The 16,620-nt window shown below is 43.2% G+C and overlaps 1 protein-coding gene across 5 annotated transcripts in view; it reads left to right on the plus strand.

Moving 5' to 3' along the window:
- SAMD4A (sterile alpha motif domain containing 4A) overlaps positions 1 to 16,620 on the plus strand; it is a 218,617-nt gene that overhangs the window by 151,924 nt on the left and 50,073 nt on the right. For 4 of the 5 annotated variants that reach the window (XM_047861393.1, XM_047861394.1, XM_047861396.1 and 1 more), the window contains one exon: positions 12,832 to 13,095. The exons of the other annotated variant lie outside the window; for it this stretch is intronic. In XM_047861393.1, coding sequence (XP_047717349.1) covers positions 12,832 to 13,095 — 264 coding nt within the window. The remainder of the gene's footprint in view (positions 1 to 12,831; positions 13,096 to 16,620) is intronic. 5 annotated transcript variants of the gene reach the window in all.

A 16,620-nucleotide genomic window follows, 5' to 3' on the forward strand; every position in this document is an offset into this window, starting at 1 on the left:
CCTAAGGGGGACCCTGTGAGACAAAGTTCCAGAGACATCAATATAAGCATAAAACATACAGACATCACAATGACTCTAAACCCGTATCTTTCTATAATAACACTGAATGTAAATGGATTAAATGCGCCAACCAAAAGACATAGGGTATCAGAATAGATAAAAAAACAAGACCCATCTATTTGCTGTCTACAAGAGACTCATTTTAGACCTGAGGACACCTTTAGATTGAGAGTGAGGGGATGGAGAACTATTTATCATGCGACTGGAAGCCAAAAGAAAGCTGGAGTAGCCATACTTATATCAGACAAACTAGACTTTAAATTAAAGGCTGTAACAAGAGATGAAGAAGGACATTATATAATAGTTACAGGGTCTACCCTCAGCTTTTAGAGCGTGGAACGTGGTGGGCACTCGACACATACCTGATGAATTCATTCATTCATCTAGTCCATTCCCCTTGTTTTGTACATGCAGAACCCAGTGTTATCCAGCCACATAATAGGTTCTCAGCTTGAATTTCTAAATATAATAGAGGTACTTAGAATCTTCAGTAAGGACTTCAAGCAATCAGTGTTGCTTAACCAATGTCAGGACAGAAAAAGGGGTCTCATGAGGAGTTCTGGACACTGAAATCTAATGATAAAGAAAGTGATTCATATGCCCTGACCCTCCAGAAGATAAAAATGAAATGCATGAAAGGACAAGAAAGTCCAAGTTGAGTCTCAATCAAAGGAAGAAGATACTGATTAGGGCCGAGAGAAACTTGTCCGTATAAGTAAGTATTCTGAAAGAGCAAGGAAGATACTCTTTTTGGTACAACAGGCTATGCGGGAAATTTATCTCTTGTAAATCTGTGAAACACTATCAAGTAATCAGAGATATTTTTCATACCACACATAATATGCTAAAATGACCCATGAATGTCATTAGATTGGCTAGTACTTTGAGTTGATTTTTCCACTGGCAGTGTTGGTTTACATTGAAGTATTCTTACTCTGACAACTAATAGCTAATATTTTTGTAGCACTTCACACTTTGCAAAACCCTTTTATGTGCATGAGATGATTTGACTTTTTTGAACAATTCCAAGACGTAGCCTTTGAAATCTACTATTGGGAGAAACCAAGGCACAGAAAGATGATATGACTTGCTACCCAAATCCCAAATTCTTGTCACTCTAGGAGACTGCTCTCTGTATGGCTGGTGCCTACCTCAACATCAAGAGAGCTAGTGCCCAGCCAGCAAGTCAGAGCTGGGTATAAGGCAGTGTCTCTTAACCTTGAACATGCACACATGTCTGGCATCTTCGAATACAGATCCTGGTTCTCTAGATCTGTGGTAAGGCCAGAGAGTCCAGCCTTTCTGACAAATGCCCAGGTGATTCCAGTGCTGCTGGTCCATGGATCTAGAGCACAGTTTTTGCAGTTTGTGAATCAGTTATGCTCTCGCCAGTGGCATTTCCAGACTAAGAGAAAATATGCTCCGAGCTTCCTACAGCTGATTCACATTCAGAGAGGACCTCCAGCTGGCCCCCTGACCCTCTCTTCCTACTCAGCAAGAGTGAAATGGCTACAGCAAGAAGCGGGTACCATTGTTCAGGAGTAAAAACATGTGTCTCAGGAGTCTTTGGATATTTCTGCTCACATACCATTCAGGTTGGAATTCTAGAAGCAAAATATCATTTATTTTACTTGGAAGGCAGGGCAAGAGTGATAAAATCCTGAGCGGAAGAGCCTGTGCCGAGGTCTACTTGTGAATCCAAAGCAAACAAGGCTGGTTTGGTAGGAGAAGCAGTGATTTGTATGTTGTCTTTTCAGAGCCACTTGAAAAGTAAACAAGATGCCATTCCTTGTGGGCATCTTTTGAAGACCAGGCAGAAATGGCATCCAACCCTGGGGAAGTTTGCAATGTCCAGGATGTGGGACAGAGTTTGGGGTGAACACTCAGGCAAAAAGATAGCCCAAGACAGTAGTTCTCCACCTGGCTAGCCATTAAAAGTACTCAGGTGCATTAAAAAAGTATGAATGCTCCAACCCCACTATACAAGGATCTTTCTATTACTTCAGTCTGGAATGGAGCCTGGACATCAGGATTTTTTAAAGGCTCCGACAGCGTCCATTGTGCAGCCAAGGTTAAGAACCACTAACCTGAGGTAAAAATGTGGCAAATGTGTCCAAAAAACGCCCCGGGATGGGAGGTGGAGTGAAGAGTTTGTATCAATATATAACACAGTGAGTTTGGATTATTTGCAATACTTATGTTCTATAAAGTCACGGTGAACACTGAATTAGCAAATCCTGAACCATTGCTCCTGGGGGAGATACAGGGTTATGTTCCTGCAAGTCTCAGAACATTTTCATCAACTAGTCAATACATAACTTTGTTTCATGTGTATTTAAAGACATCTTATGTGATACAGGTTGTCGCTGCACTGACCTGGAACTCAAGGTCAACAGCTCTGTGACTCATACCTGAATGAAGCTTACCTACTCCATCTCGTTTCTCTCTAAGGCACATCACAGCCTTCCTGCACTTAGGAACCAAACAGCACCTTAGCACTACTACACTCGGGGGCCATTTTATTTATTTATTTCTAAATGTAATACTTTTGAGAGAGAGAGAGAGAGCGACAGAGAGTGTGAGCGAGCATGAGCGGGGGAAGGGCGGGGGTGGGGGGAACACAGGATCTGAAGCAGGCTCTGCGCTGACAGCAGCTAGCCCGATGGGGGGCTCGAACTCACGAACTGGACTCAAACTCGTGAACCATGAGATCATGTCCTGAGCCGTAGGCGAACCCTTAACCAACTGAGCCGCCCAGGCACCCCAGGGGTTGGGGGAGGCATTTTAAATAGCAAAATCACCAAAGAAAAACATCAAAGTGAGAAAAACATGGCACTAAACAGACCTCGGAAAGGACACCCATTTACAGGATAAGAGCGGACACAGGAAGGCAGAGAGTAGTGCCTGTTGAGCCTCAGTTGGGAACATGTGCGCCAGAGACTCAAAGTTTTTGCCACTCTGAGCGTGTGCATGAATGACCATGATAATGCCACATGTATTGATTCGGGGCCTACAAATAAAGTTTAGCAAATCGGTGAATTCACAAATGTGGAATCTGTGAATGCAGAGGGTCACCAGTATATGACCTGTAATAGCAGAACACACACACACACACACACACACACACACACACACACACTATACAGTTTGTGTGACAGGTGAAGCGGGACCCAGAAGTAGACAAGGAGCAGGGGGACCCGACCCGTGGATCTGAGCTGGCCATCTGGGTTCGACCCAGCCCTCCCGGTCACTCTCTGGCCCCTTTCTCTTTGACTTCGGATCCAAAGTCTCCAGACAGCCCTTCCCATCTCATCTCCAGTAAGAAATGAATGCTGTTCGATTCCTGTCCTTAAACGAGAACAGTCCTGGGGCCTGAGTTATGCCAGGAACCTTGTGCCTGCAGTGTCTCTGGAAGTCTTTTATTGCAGGACTGATTTATAATACCCAAGTAGATGAGTTGAGAGCAATTACGTAAATGCTGTTTCTCTGGGGTAGAGAAGAACAGTACGGTTTAAGTGAAAAATGCAGTACCGAGTCAAGAATTCAAATCGTGATGTGTAATTACAGACCGTAGTAAATCAATTTTACAAACAGAGTACCAGTATCACCATGTTTCAACACCCACGGGGGCTGGTTGTGACAGTTTGGAATCCAAGAAGATACCAAAGGTGAACTAAGGCGGGAATTGGGATGTGTGAAGCCTCAATAGCTTGTCTTGAATCACATGGTGATTCAATCAAATATAATTAAGAAGCCAGGAGAGCCTACACCATCCAATTTCTCTTAATTAACAACAACAACAAAAAACATCTAATTAGCAATGTAAGCTCAAATTGTGGGGTTTTTGAATGGTTATTTATGTGTATTATTACATTTGACATTTAGATTGAATGCTTTAATGAAAACAAGAACCAATTCCCTAATCAGTCAATTGTCCTGCGAGCCACAGCACTGAGAAACTTGGGTTCTCATTCTTCTATCAAGTAACTAAGTTAAGCATTAGTCGGGACCACATAATACATCTCTATTTATCACCCTTCTCCTCAAACTAGAAAGAAAAGGGGGAAAAATATATTTTTGCTCAATCAAGACAAAGTTCAGAGTCTCGCGCCTGGAGAGATCTTGGCACCAGTCATGCAGTCAGCTGAGTGGAGGCCCTGATGGCAGGATTTATGCATCCAACTTGACTAATGAGTGCCATGGCATTTAAGAGCCACCCTGCCGTCTTATCTGGGAGACTTTAGGTTCCAGCGGCAGACTTTGCCTGTGGTTCAGCTCAAGGTAGGAGTTCATAGACAGGGTTTAAAAATATCCTTTGTTAGCCCCTTTCAAGGGGTTGACCTGCATCTTCTCTGGACCAGTGTCGCTAGCAGTGTCAGGATGTAAAAGGATACCCTGACGATTTGTTCAGCGACTCTGCCATGGCCTTGGGACTGATGCTCCGGTGTGGGGAGTGGCGGGGGGACTTAGTTGCTCAATCACGAAACCCTGGCTGTTTGCATTTCCACATGAGGATTACTTTTCCAGTACCCATGCCCAGTTAGCAGCCCTGAAGTTGTTAAACACAGGATGGACAATCACATTTTGTAAACTTCAGCAGCACTTCCTGAATAGGCATGTGAGCTCAGGTGAGCACATCAGCAGTGACAATTTGACAGTTATCTTTTAAGAAAGGGGTAGGAGGGAAGTTTTGTCATCGGACATCCATCTCTCTGATTTTCTCCACTTTCTTCCTTCAACACAATGACTGGGGCATTTTTGTGGATTAGCTGGAAAATGAAAAAGGACATACCCTCTTAAATCCACTCCTGGCCACTTGCTTGACTCAATTATTTACTCTGCTTGGTGTCATAAACAAAATGATTCAAACTCTGCATCTTTGTCTAAATTCATTTCTGGATTTCATCTCTTCACTGTCTATGTGGGTAGAAGTTCCATGGACAAGCCTCAAGGTTGAGTTCATATAGGTATAAATATAGCTAGGAAAAGAAACATAATGCAGGAAAGTAGAAGTTACCCCAGTATACAGGAACTTTAGAAGTGGCTGGCTTGATCCCACAGTTCGTTGAATTGGCTTAAACATCTGCTACAGTTGTGTCAAATTCTTCCATATTGATGTCATTGGTTTTGATAGAATGGAATCAGGATCTGGGCAGTTTCCTTTTAGGACTGCTTGATTTGAAGTTAAACCTGTGGGTAAGATTCAACCAATTTCTGTAAAATGTATATACTGGCTTCTTGTCTAACTTATTTCATAAATAATGACAATATAAAGTCAAATAGCAGTTATCTAAAATAGATTTTCTACTGGATGACACCCAGTTTTGCCATTATAGAAACCGACAAAAGAGGACAAATGAAATGTACCAAAGATTAATGCAGCAATAAAAGTCTGCCAGAAACATCCTAATTTACTTCTTAAAAGCCCAAATGTTTAAGTGATAATGTGAAGGCAGAAACATACATCTTTGCTCTGCCCAAAGGCTGAGCTGTCTGTAGAGTAATAAGAGCTGACATCAGTGACAAGGACTCACATTATTGAAGAAACCTCTCCAGGTGCATTTCCCTGCATCAGAATACTTCCATTTCAATACTGTATGGAAATGAGATTTAATAGGGAAAAGGAGATTTAGCAGTGTGTATTTGTCAACCTTTCTGTGATGTTCTTTGCGGTTTCATCTGCTTCCAGAGTCTCCCTTTGTTTTGTTCTGTTGCTTAGGCAAGTGTACGTTTTCTCTTCCCAGAGAGTGTGTGGCTTCCTCTTTGGGCTTGTCGGGAACACCCTGTCCACCAACCACATCTTTGCTTTGTAGCATGGTCTCTTTTCTTCCCCCAGAATGAGGTGGAGTCTGAAGCTGTTTGGGGGAATCATCTTCTGGTGTCCAGATGTTGTGAGCACTGCTTTTCCAAACCTTTGAACAAGAAGCAGAGAGCAAGCATGCAGAGTTGAGGCACATAACCTTCTAGATTTGCTTTTAATCTATTCCCTGAAGCAATGATGGCAGAGCATGTTAATTTTAACCTTAGTCATTAATCCCTTCTTCCCTCCCCCCACCCCCCACCTTTTACACAAATCCGTACTTGGCCATAAATATGACTGGTGTTGTCTTTTTCTTTGCATGATGTCACTGATCAAGTACCCTGGTTTTGTTTTGTTTTTAAATGTATTCTTGCAGTACTATTAATCTTTTCTTCCCCAAAGATTCCCACTACAGGGCCTCTGATTACTGGTTGTGGCACCACAAAACCAACTAAAGAAGAGGAATCCAGGCTCTAATATCGTTTCACCACTGAGTCTCTAAAATGTTGGCTTTTGTTTTTTTCCTTAAGCAAATGCCTGGAATCATTCACACAAGTGGTGTTAACAGAACTCCAGTCTTTGAAAATGGAAAGCCTTTTGTAGCAGTTCCTTAGATGCTCTGAAAGTACTCTCAGAAGAAATTCTTGGATGACACCTGAAAGATGCCTGATAAGCAGGCCTTAAGTAACTAAAGGGATGAACAGAAACACTCCCCTAGTAACTTGGAGATGATTTGATTTTGTAGCTGGCAGTGGGTCGAACTTTTTCTCCTTTAAACTTGACAAGTATCAAACCATCTTTTACAGCACAATTTAAGAACTACATGATACGAGCCCTCGAGTTGGTGTATTCAGCAAAGGTTCTACTGATACTCCGAATTTCTTGTGGATGTAGGTTTACTTTTGGATGTAGGTCTAGAAGATACTCTGAAAGTACACCATTATCAGCTTATAAGTAGCATATTCCCTCGGCTTTATCATGGTATGTGGATACATGCAGCATGTACCTCCAGAGGAGGGAATTGGCTACGACCTTTTAATGTTGGAAAGAAATTTGAAGTTCATATTTTAAACTAATACATAAATGCTTAGTTTCCTCGTTCTTACTTTTTAAAATCCCTAAATCAGAATGAGTTATTTTTGCAAAGTTTAGTCACGCTTGCAATTGGACTGAGTTTTATCATGAGCGTCTAGAATTTGAACATTTTAATGAAGCACAAATGTCTCTGTGAGAAGGGCAGCTTGTCGAATTAGAAATGGAGAGACTGGCTTAGGAAGAAAAGAGATGAGAACTTCAAATCCCGACTACGTGGCTGTGTTCATAAAGACGTGATGAGGATGTGGAACTCAACCTCGGGTTGAGAAGACAAACTACTGGGTTTGATGAAAGGGCGTGACATTAGGAAAATGGGAGGATTTCTTACCCTTATTCAAAAAGAAGTCAACCTAGGGGCGCCTGGGTGGCGCAGTCGGTTAAGCGTCCGATTTCAGCCAGGTCACGATCTCGTGGTCCGTGAGTTCGAGCCCCGCGTCAGGCTCTGGGCTGATGGCTCGGAGCCTGGAGCCTGTTTCCGATTCTGTGTCTCCCTCTCTCTCTGCCCCTCGCCCGTTCAAGCTCTGTCTCTCTCTGTCCCAAAAATAAATAAAAACGTTGAAAAAAAATAAAAACAAAAAAACAAAAACAAAAAGAAGTCAACCTCAATACTCTAGATTCCAAACTCTAGGACAAAATGTTAAGCCTGTAAATAGGTGGAAACATATTGGTAGCGATGAAAAGTGATGGTTGACGGAATGTGAGGCAAGGGTATAACTGAAAGGTGTGCAGAGGACTTTGAGCATGGGGTTCCTGAGGCTACCTGTATTGCCCATGAAAACCTCAGTCAACAAAGTGGAGAACAATAATCATCTCTATTATTTATTGAGTTTTGGCCTCAGTCAGTAACATATAAAAAGAAAAATTGGCGTCCCCATAAAACAAGATTTGCACTTTGAATCTGTTGAAAGGAGAAAAAATGACAAAAAGAGCTATGAATTCAGCAGCATGTAAATTAATTTATATTTTATTAATTTTAATACTCTGCATATATATAAAAATTATTTGCAACACAGTATTTCATCTATTAACAGTGTGGTGCGTATAGGAAATTAAAATATTTCCACTACCCAGGGGTCCACAGTTCATACCTTGGGAATTATTGAACTACCTTGCGGGGGGCTTCCAGCTTTGAAATGTTAAGAATCCATGTTCATAATAATAATTCAAAAATTTTTTTTCTAAGTTTTATTTCTTTAGTTTGAGAGAGAGTGAGCGTGAGTGGGGGAGAAGACAGAAAGGGAGGGAGAGAATCCAAAGCAGACTCCTCGCACTGTCAGCGTGGAGCCCGATATGAGGCTCGATCTCACGAACCACAAGATCTTGACCCAAATTGAAATCAAGTCTGCCACCTAATCGACTGAGCTGCTCTGGTACCCCATAACAATACCTTTTAAAGCATGAAATGCATAAATTGCATTCAGTGTGTAAGTTTACCTAGAACAGGGAAGTATGCAATGTATCTTTGAAAGATCTGCATTAAAGTTTGTTAGGATAAAGTTTCAGTGTAACAGTGGAGCTTCCATTATCTGGATGGTTCGCTTATGGGGATCACTTCTTTCCTTGACTGTGAGGTATAATGCCTAACCTGACAGTGAACCAAAGAGATAGTTGGGCCAGTATCCCAAAACTTCCTCTTTCTACAACCCCTATCATTTGTCACATTAGAAAGCACAAAAAGTAGTTATACCTAATTTTCTTAAAAGAGTCTATCCCCGAAAGTCTTTTGCTGAATTTTATTTCAGTAACTAAAAATTGAGATGAAGTCAAGTTGGTCAAAAGAAAGGGGTAAGAAATCTGATTTCCAGGCTTTCAAGAAAATACTTCAAAGAACAGAACCCAGAGCCAGGTATCGTATTTTCTTCTAAAAAGGCGTTGAAAGAAGTCTCATTCAAGATAGTTTCAAGATGAAAAACAAATCATGAGGTTAAATGAGGTCAGAGAAGTTGGCTAGCCAAGAATGGTATGACAGAGTTTACTGCCAGATTAGAAGACCCTCTGTACTCACATCACACAGCTCCAGTTCTGTAGCAAGATTATTTTTAGCTGTGTTTTGCATATTTCAACTAGACTTATTCAATAGATATTATTAATTTTTGGTTCACTTGAATTTACAAACGATCCCCTAGATTATAGTATTCTAGTGACATACACATGTCACATACACATATGCATACACACATGTATATGTGTACATACTTGACATTTCCTATAATAAAATATAAGCAATATTGAATCTATATTTCCTTCTAAAATTAATAAGCAATATTGAATCTATACTGTACACAGTATTAAGTTTTAGCTTCAGTTTTTCAAGAGCAGAAAGAGGCACAACCTTGTTCCCCTGGGTAGTTTTTAGTAGGATTTTCAATGTAATGAATCTACTCTGAAACATCCTGCCCCCCACCTCACCTATGATAAAGTCACAAATGCAATGTAAACTTAGGACTTCAATTCTGCTGGAAACTGCCAATTTCTAATCTATACTGAGATCTTTTTTTTCAAGGTGTACTTAATTCTGCCACGTTCGAATACACCTGGGGGCAGCTTAAGTCTGAATGGAGCATTGGTCGTTGTCTGCTGCATAGCAGTCCACAAGCGAGAACATTCGAAAGGTCTGCTTCTAGCTAGAGTCATTCTGGGACAGCTAACACAGAAGACTGTTTTCACTGCTCTCCCTCCCTACTCATAGGAAAAGGAAATTTATTTATCTGTTTATTTCAATATCCATTTTCCCTCTTCATCCATTTATCACCACTTCAGATGAGTTCTTTCGGTTAAAAAATGGAGTGATGGGACAACCATCGATAACCTGCCCCTGGCCACCTCATTAATTCCATGGCGGTGTGGCCTATCTTCCTGCGCTCTGCCCGTGGCATTTATTATTTCCTCTGCCAGTCCGTGCCAAACAAAGTACTCTAGCTCACGAGGTAACATGAAAATTGGCTTTGTGGCCAAGGCCTCCACCTCTACCTGAAGATCTGTCTTCACCCCAGTATGGCACTGTTGGCAGGTCACCTGTCACCGGCTTCTGTCTCGTTCCCACAGGAAGCCAAGCCTGTATTGCCTGGGGCTTTGGTTCTCCTTGGAGAAATGAGGCATTTGCCCAACATGACTCTGCTCTTATTTAGGTGTGGCATCCAGCCTGGGTCTAAATGCATGGCCCTCTCTGCAAATCAGAAGCTTAGTGGGAGGCATTTTGCTTGGTTGAAACAGTAGGTTGGCTCCTAAGAAGATCTTTCTGTTTCGGTGCCCAGCTGCGGGAGTCTTTATGATACAGACAGGGTGGGGCCTTTAGTAGAAAGTTACTGGGAAAAGGCTCTGGCACCTCAGGTATAATTGATTTTTTTATTAGAGGCAGAGGCCAAGTTTATACCACATCCCCTGTGACATCAGTCAAGCTCAGGAATATATGAAGAACAGAACCCAGAACCTTTAAGTCCCATTAAGTTAGGTACCTACTTTGTTCCATTCTCAATAACCAGTGGATTCCTTGGATACCGACAACCTCCCCAAGGATGCCCATCAATGGGGAGGCAGTGTGGCTTTTAAGAAAAGTTTAGGGGGAAAGAAGCAAATTGGCTCCATCCAACAACGGAATTCAACTGCTTATTCAACATGTGGGGTATTGTTCTCAGTATCCAAAGGTGGGGACTCTCTTAGCAGGGTTACTACCCGTGATTATAGATTTACTTGTCACCTCTAACCAGACTAGGTGCTAAAGCACTTCAAAGCTGCGTTTCTCTCTTGGGCAAGGCCTGTTTTTATGGTTTCAGGCTTACTCCAATCCTGGCTATGAAGAGGAGCCCCCATTTCCGCTTGAGGCACACCTGGCTGGCACATTCGGAGCATCCACCAGATACTCTGAAATGGTTGCCAAGGTACCAGGGAGCAAAGATGTCTAAGCTGGACCATCCCGGCACTTGGTGCAGGCCTAAACAAGTCTGCCCCATTTTATATAAATACTTAGACAGGCATGAAATGGATTTTCTGGATGTCTGGCTTTCCTTCCTGTTGGCTTCTCTCTTCATTTTTGCTGCTGCTTCCTTTTTATTTATTTTTTTCTTTCTGCTTTTTTTTTTTTTTTTCTTTTTCTCTTGCTACTTCTGATCCAACCAGGTAGCAATGCATTTTCCAGGGAGCCTTTTAAAAGAGTTTCTTCCCTAGTCTATTTAGTGGAAAGGCAAGCTATTTCAGCCTGTCAGGGTCAAAAAAAAAATTTTTTTTAAACAATGTTCCCTTTGCGTTTTTTAAAGTTCAATGATAATTCCTTGCCTTTGATAGAATCTACCTAATGTAGAAATTTCCCAGCTTGCAAATGATAAACCCAGCAGCTCTCTTGTTCCCCTCCTATTTTGTTCATGAAGAAGTGTCTGACCCTTCTGATTGCCCCCCTTTCACACAAGCTGCCCTCTGGCCATCTGAAGCCACATGGAAACATTGACAACAGAGGTGTGAGCCTCATTGCTCTCGGGGCCTGGCTGATGCCAGCTGACCATAAGCTACCTTCCCACACCACCACTGTCCAAAGACACTTTCTGGGAATACCCAGCCTTTTGGCTCTGGTCTTTATCTTTCAGTTCGGGGCAAGGTAACCTACTGCCCAGGTCTTTGTGTGGTGTGCTACCACACCAGAAACGCAGTTTAACCAAGAACAGAACTTCTTAGACTGGGATGTCAGGTCTGCTGACTAAAAAACACGGAGATTAACACCAGCAAAGAAGCGCTTGTCTGGACTTGGGGGAGCAAATACCTCACTGTAGGGGATACGGCCCGAGATGGAACTTAATGGCTTCCCTGAAAAATGTTTAAAAATGCATGTGGCTCAATTCCATGCTAGCGCTGCAGCAGTCAAAATAAACTGGGCCTGTGAGGGACCAGTGCTTGGAGAGAATGTTATGAATAGACTTATTTTGTGAAGCTGTCACTTAACACGCCCAGGAAAACCAACCAAGGGTACCGTCGGCTTCCTCGGCATTGATTTTGGTTAAATCCCTCCCTCGAATGACCTCCATTTAATTTGGCTAGTTATGTGAGTTTTGTTGCTTTTTCCTAGTTTTCTGGAAAAGAAATTAAACACGGGGGCTACGCAGATGTTGCCCGCTGTGTGGACGAGTTAAACATGCTGGTAAAAACCACCCCCAGCTCACTGAGCGCACCCCACTGGCTTCTGAATGAAAGCCTTGTTACCTGGAAGTGTTTTCAAGATGAAGTTTGGCATTAACCTGTGAAGCCGAGGGAAAGAATCGGCCCTTTCACACACAGCTACCAGTGTCCCACACGGACCCTGAGGTCCGGGTTAGTACGGCGGCCCTCGCTGAGCCTGCACCCTTCCAGAGCTGATAGTTTCCCCTGGTTCCTGGTCGGAAGGACTAGCCCGCCTTCTAGCTCAGCCCAGCAAAGATCCCAAATGGTAACCAGCCTGCCTTGCCCTCTAAGAGTCCACCCTAATGACACGGGTAATGTTGGGGTTTGTGTGTTAAAAAAAAAAAAAAAATGTGCAGCGTATGTTCTTTTTACTCTTGGCAGATGGCCACTTTGCCAGGCTGTCAAGCCTCACCTGATTTATAGGCCTACTGCCACAAATCCTGATTTCTAGAGTTAGAATGAAAACCAGACCCTGACCCACAAAGCCTAAGGCCAGATGTGTGGGCACTATAGGTATAGCCTCCCTGGGGAAACCCAGCCCAGCACAAGGTCCAGACAGCAGCCCTTGAAGGGAAAGCCCCTGCCAGGCCTGTATTCAGCCTGCGGTGACCACCGATAGAGTCGTCAGACAGGTTAGCATCATCTCTCAGGGTTAAAAGGTATTGTGGGTTCTCTGTGGCCCAGGCTAAAGGGGGGGGAATAACCTATTTCATTTTATTTTTTTTTTCCAGTTCTCTCAGGCCAGGCACACCACAGCCCTTTGAAACGATCTGTGTCCCTTACCCCACCCATGAATGTGCCAAACCAGCCTCTAGGACATGGATGGATGTCTCATGAGGACTTACGAGCTAGAGGACCCCAGTGCCTCCCATCCGATCATGCCCCCCTGTCTCCACAAAGCAGTGTAGCCTCTTCAGGAAGTGGTGGGAGTGAACACTTAGAAGATCAGAACACTGCTCGTAACACATTCCAAGAAGAAGGTAGTGGTATGAAAGGTGAGTGACTGAACGAGAAACCACTGGGAACAGAGTTGGCCCCTTTATTTGGAGTTAGAAGGGTAAAAAGAGGTAGATAGTGAGCAAGAGAGGAGCCCAGTCCTCTCCCCAGGCTTATGCATTGGACCCATCCCTTGCAGAGCTTCAGGGTTAACCATTCCTGGGATTCCCCTTCCTGGGAAGCCTGGGAAGCAGGAGCCAGAGCAAGAGAGGTCAACACTCTTTTTTTTTTTTTTTTTTTTTTTTTTTTTTAATGCAGGGACTTGTAGGCAGTTAAATGAGTCACAGCTAACTGATAGGATCTACTGTTTGCACATACATTTCTCAGCCTGCCCCATTTGTAAAGGCGCTCAGCTACTCCAGCCTTCTACCTCCTTGCTGTGGCCAGGGAACCATCAATAATGTAACAAAACAAACCACAGGATCTTTTTTTTTTTTTAGGTCTTTCCTAATGCAGAATCATAGTAGTGCTTCCTTTCTCTCTCCCTTTTCCTTTGATATCCAAAGAAACTTTTAAATTCTTTTCTCTGCATCTGTTTAAGGGACATGAAAAAAACCACTGAGAATCTCTGACAGTGTTTTAAGCCTGATAACAGATTTGCATACAGGTGATAAAGGCCTTTTTGTGCAGCATAAATAAATGTCTGTACATTGCCCTGTAAATCTGTCCTTTTCTTAACGATACTCATCAGGAGACAGAGACTTCCCAATTACCCGTGATAGGTTCAAAGAGGATACGTGCATTTTGTATTTTTAGACGCTAAGTTGTTCAAGGTCTGGGAAGTCCTTAGGGAAAGATGCTCATCAGGGACACACTAATATGTTTTCGATGGAGAAACAATAACCAGTCATGCTTCTGGGAGTACAGTGCTGAGGGGGGGGTCTGGGAGCACCCCCTTTGCTGGCATCCATGGTGCTGAGGTTTTGTGTCTCTGACCTTCCCCTCAAGAAGGATCATTGTTGACAAAGGAGGCTGTCTACCGAGTCCCCTCTCTGCCATGGCAGTGTGGCACAGAAAGACGCCCATGACCACCCAGGGGCCGACTATGAGAGAGTACCAGGCTGAAACACGGAGCCTGTCCACTAGGGGAATGAAGTGCATTCCTCAAACGTTCCTCTCCCTCAACTGCAGGCCTGTGTGCTCCCCATGCCACCCCCACCCCGTGATGAATGCCCAGAGTGAGTGGGATGTGTCCTGATGCTTTTCTTCTGCTGATACAAGTGGGTCTTTAAAGGTGTTTAACAGGCAGCACAAACAATGGCTCATTTTGGCATGGAGGGGATGTGTGTCCTCTTTCTCTTTCACAGTTTTCGAGGGAATGTGTCATAATTTTGGAGATGTAGCAAAACTCATTTCTGAGTCCACGTTACGTGGTTGTGTGCTCAAGCGGCTGAGCCCCAGGTGACGGGTAGCAGGTGAGGCTCAGCCAGGCTTTAGGTAAGCCTGCAGGGCATCTGTCACTGGGGCACCGGAGCACCTGAGGGACCAAGGGAGGCAGGGTCAGCCATTGTTCTGGACTAGCTTCTTCCCAGGCGAAGTGGAGTGTCTGGCGGCACGCTTCTGAGAAAACATATGTGCGATTCTAATTGGTAACTGAGGGAAGGAGGCCTTGGCCTTTGTGTTCAAGGGCGAGGAGGGTCCTGTGGGAAGGCCGTTCTCTAGGATACAGACCTCTCCTAGAGAGGAATGCTGGTCCTGTCTGGTTATGAGAGGGTTGCTTTCTTTTCTTTTTTCTTTCTTCCTTTTACTTTTCTTTCTTTCTTTTTCTTTCTTTCTTTCTTCCTTTTACTTTTCTTTCTTTTTTTCTTTCTTTCTTCCTTTTACTTTTCTTTCTTTTTCATTCTTCCTTTTACTTTTCTTTCTTTTTCTTTTTCTTTCTCTTTCTTTCTTTCTTTCTTTCTTCCTTTTACTTTTCTTTCTTTCTTCCTTTCTTTCTTTCTTCCCTTTCCTCTTTCTTTCTCTTTCTTTCTTTCTTCTTTAATGTACACCTTCAACATTCTCCCAAAGTAGTTAAAGGTATGCTCACTGTGTGCTGTCATGGTGAGGTGAGAAAACAATAATGAGAGCATTCTTTTAATGTTTTTATTTATTTATGAGAGAGAGAGATAGAGACAGAGCACGAGTAAGGGGGGGAGGGCAGAGAGAAAGGGAGACACAGAATCTGAGGCAGGCTCCAGGCTCTGAGCTGTCTGTGCAGAGCCTGACATGAGGCCTGAACTCACAAACCGTGAGATCATGACCTGAGCCGAGGACGGATGCTTAACCAACTGAGCCACCCAGGCACCCTGCGAGCACGTTTTTAAAGAGAAATGAATGAGAGGAAAATTGAATAAATTTCTTATTGCTGTTTTAGAATAAAAGTCAAAATCAAAGTTCAAGGAATATCCCATATATAAGCTTCTTCTATTCTTTTCTTCAGAATTGATAAGAATTGTCTCCTCAGAGATTCTTCAGTCAGAAAGTGATGCAGATAAGTGCTTATATCCAAGAGTTTCTTTATAGGCCCAAGGGATATGGTCAGAAAACAAGCTATTTGGTGACTGGATGAAACAGTGGACTCTTTCCTATGTATATCCACCTTCTGCTGACCTATTGAACTGCTTGCTCCAAAGAATTGGTTTGGGATTCAAAATATAAAGTCCATAGCAAAGCAAAGGGCGAAACATATTTGAATGAGGACATGAGAAACAATGAAGGATTCTGTTTGTGGGATAAGTGTATTCGCAGTTCAGCTGATAGGTCAAGCAGTAGGCATGTCCATACCCCAAAACAGTAAGCATCCAGAGTCAGGGTCCAAAAGCATCCAAAAAGCCACCCACTGGCTATGCCTGGAGAGGTCTTCTCGAAAAGGCCACTGCTCAACTCTGTCAGCAGAGACTATCCAGAGTGGCCTTCCAGGACGCACCCAGGAAGCAGCCCTCACCATGCCCAGCCTAAGAGGTTCTCATTGGATCCCTACGTCCAAGAGCAGACGCCCGTTTTAAGTTTCCAAATTAGTTCATACTTTCTGGGAAATGAAATATGAAATCTAAGGCTGTGCTTCTAAAAAGAGCCAGCTCTTCCTCTCGAATTCACATCTCTTTCTTTCTTGGGACCAGGTCCTCTGGCAGAATTATCAGCCCTTTGAGGCTACTTTCCGGTCCACCTCGGGATGCCATCACTGCATTGCTATTTTCCTACATTTTAAAAAAAGCCTAGTATATAGAAACAACAAGGTATCTGCGGTCAAATTTGGAGGAGTTCCAAATCTCCAGAAGATGCATGGCAGCCCTCCCCCTACACCTTGGGAAAAGGATAAAAAGTCACCATAATTGAGCTGAATTTAGTATGAATTCATCTTTCTTGCCAACAGCTCTGCATACCTTGCTGAAACATTGTTCATCTATTCCTTCCTTTTCATCTGGACAACCTGCCAGGTTTGGCGACGAATCGTCCCTTAGGAATGTGCCTCTTGGGTCAAAAGTGTGAAATAAAGCTCACGGCCCAGCATTCTTCTTTTTAAGATTTTCACAAACATCGATCTC

This window comes from Prionailurus viverrinus, chromosome B3 (assembly GCF_022837055.1).
Source record: "Prionailurus viverrinus isolate Anna chromosome B3, UM_Priviv_1.0, whole genome shotgun sequence".
In the NCBI taxonomy this organism is placed as follows: domain Eukaryota; kingdom Metazoa; phylum Chordata; class Mammalia; order Carnivora; family Felidae; genus Prionailurus; species Prionailurus viverrinus.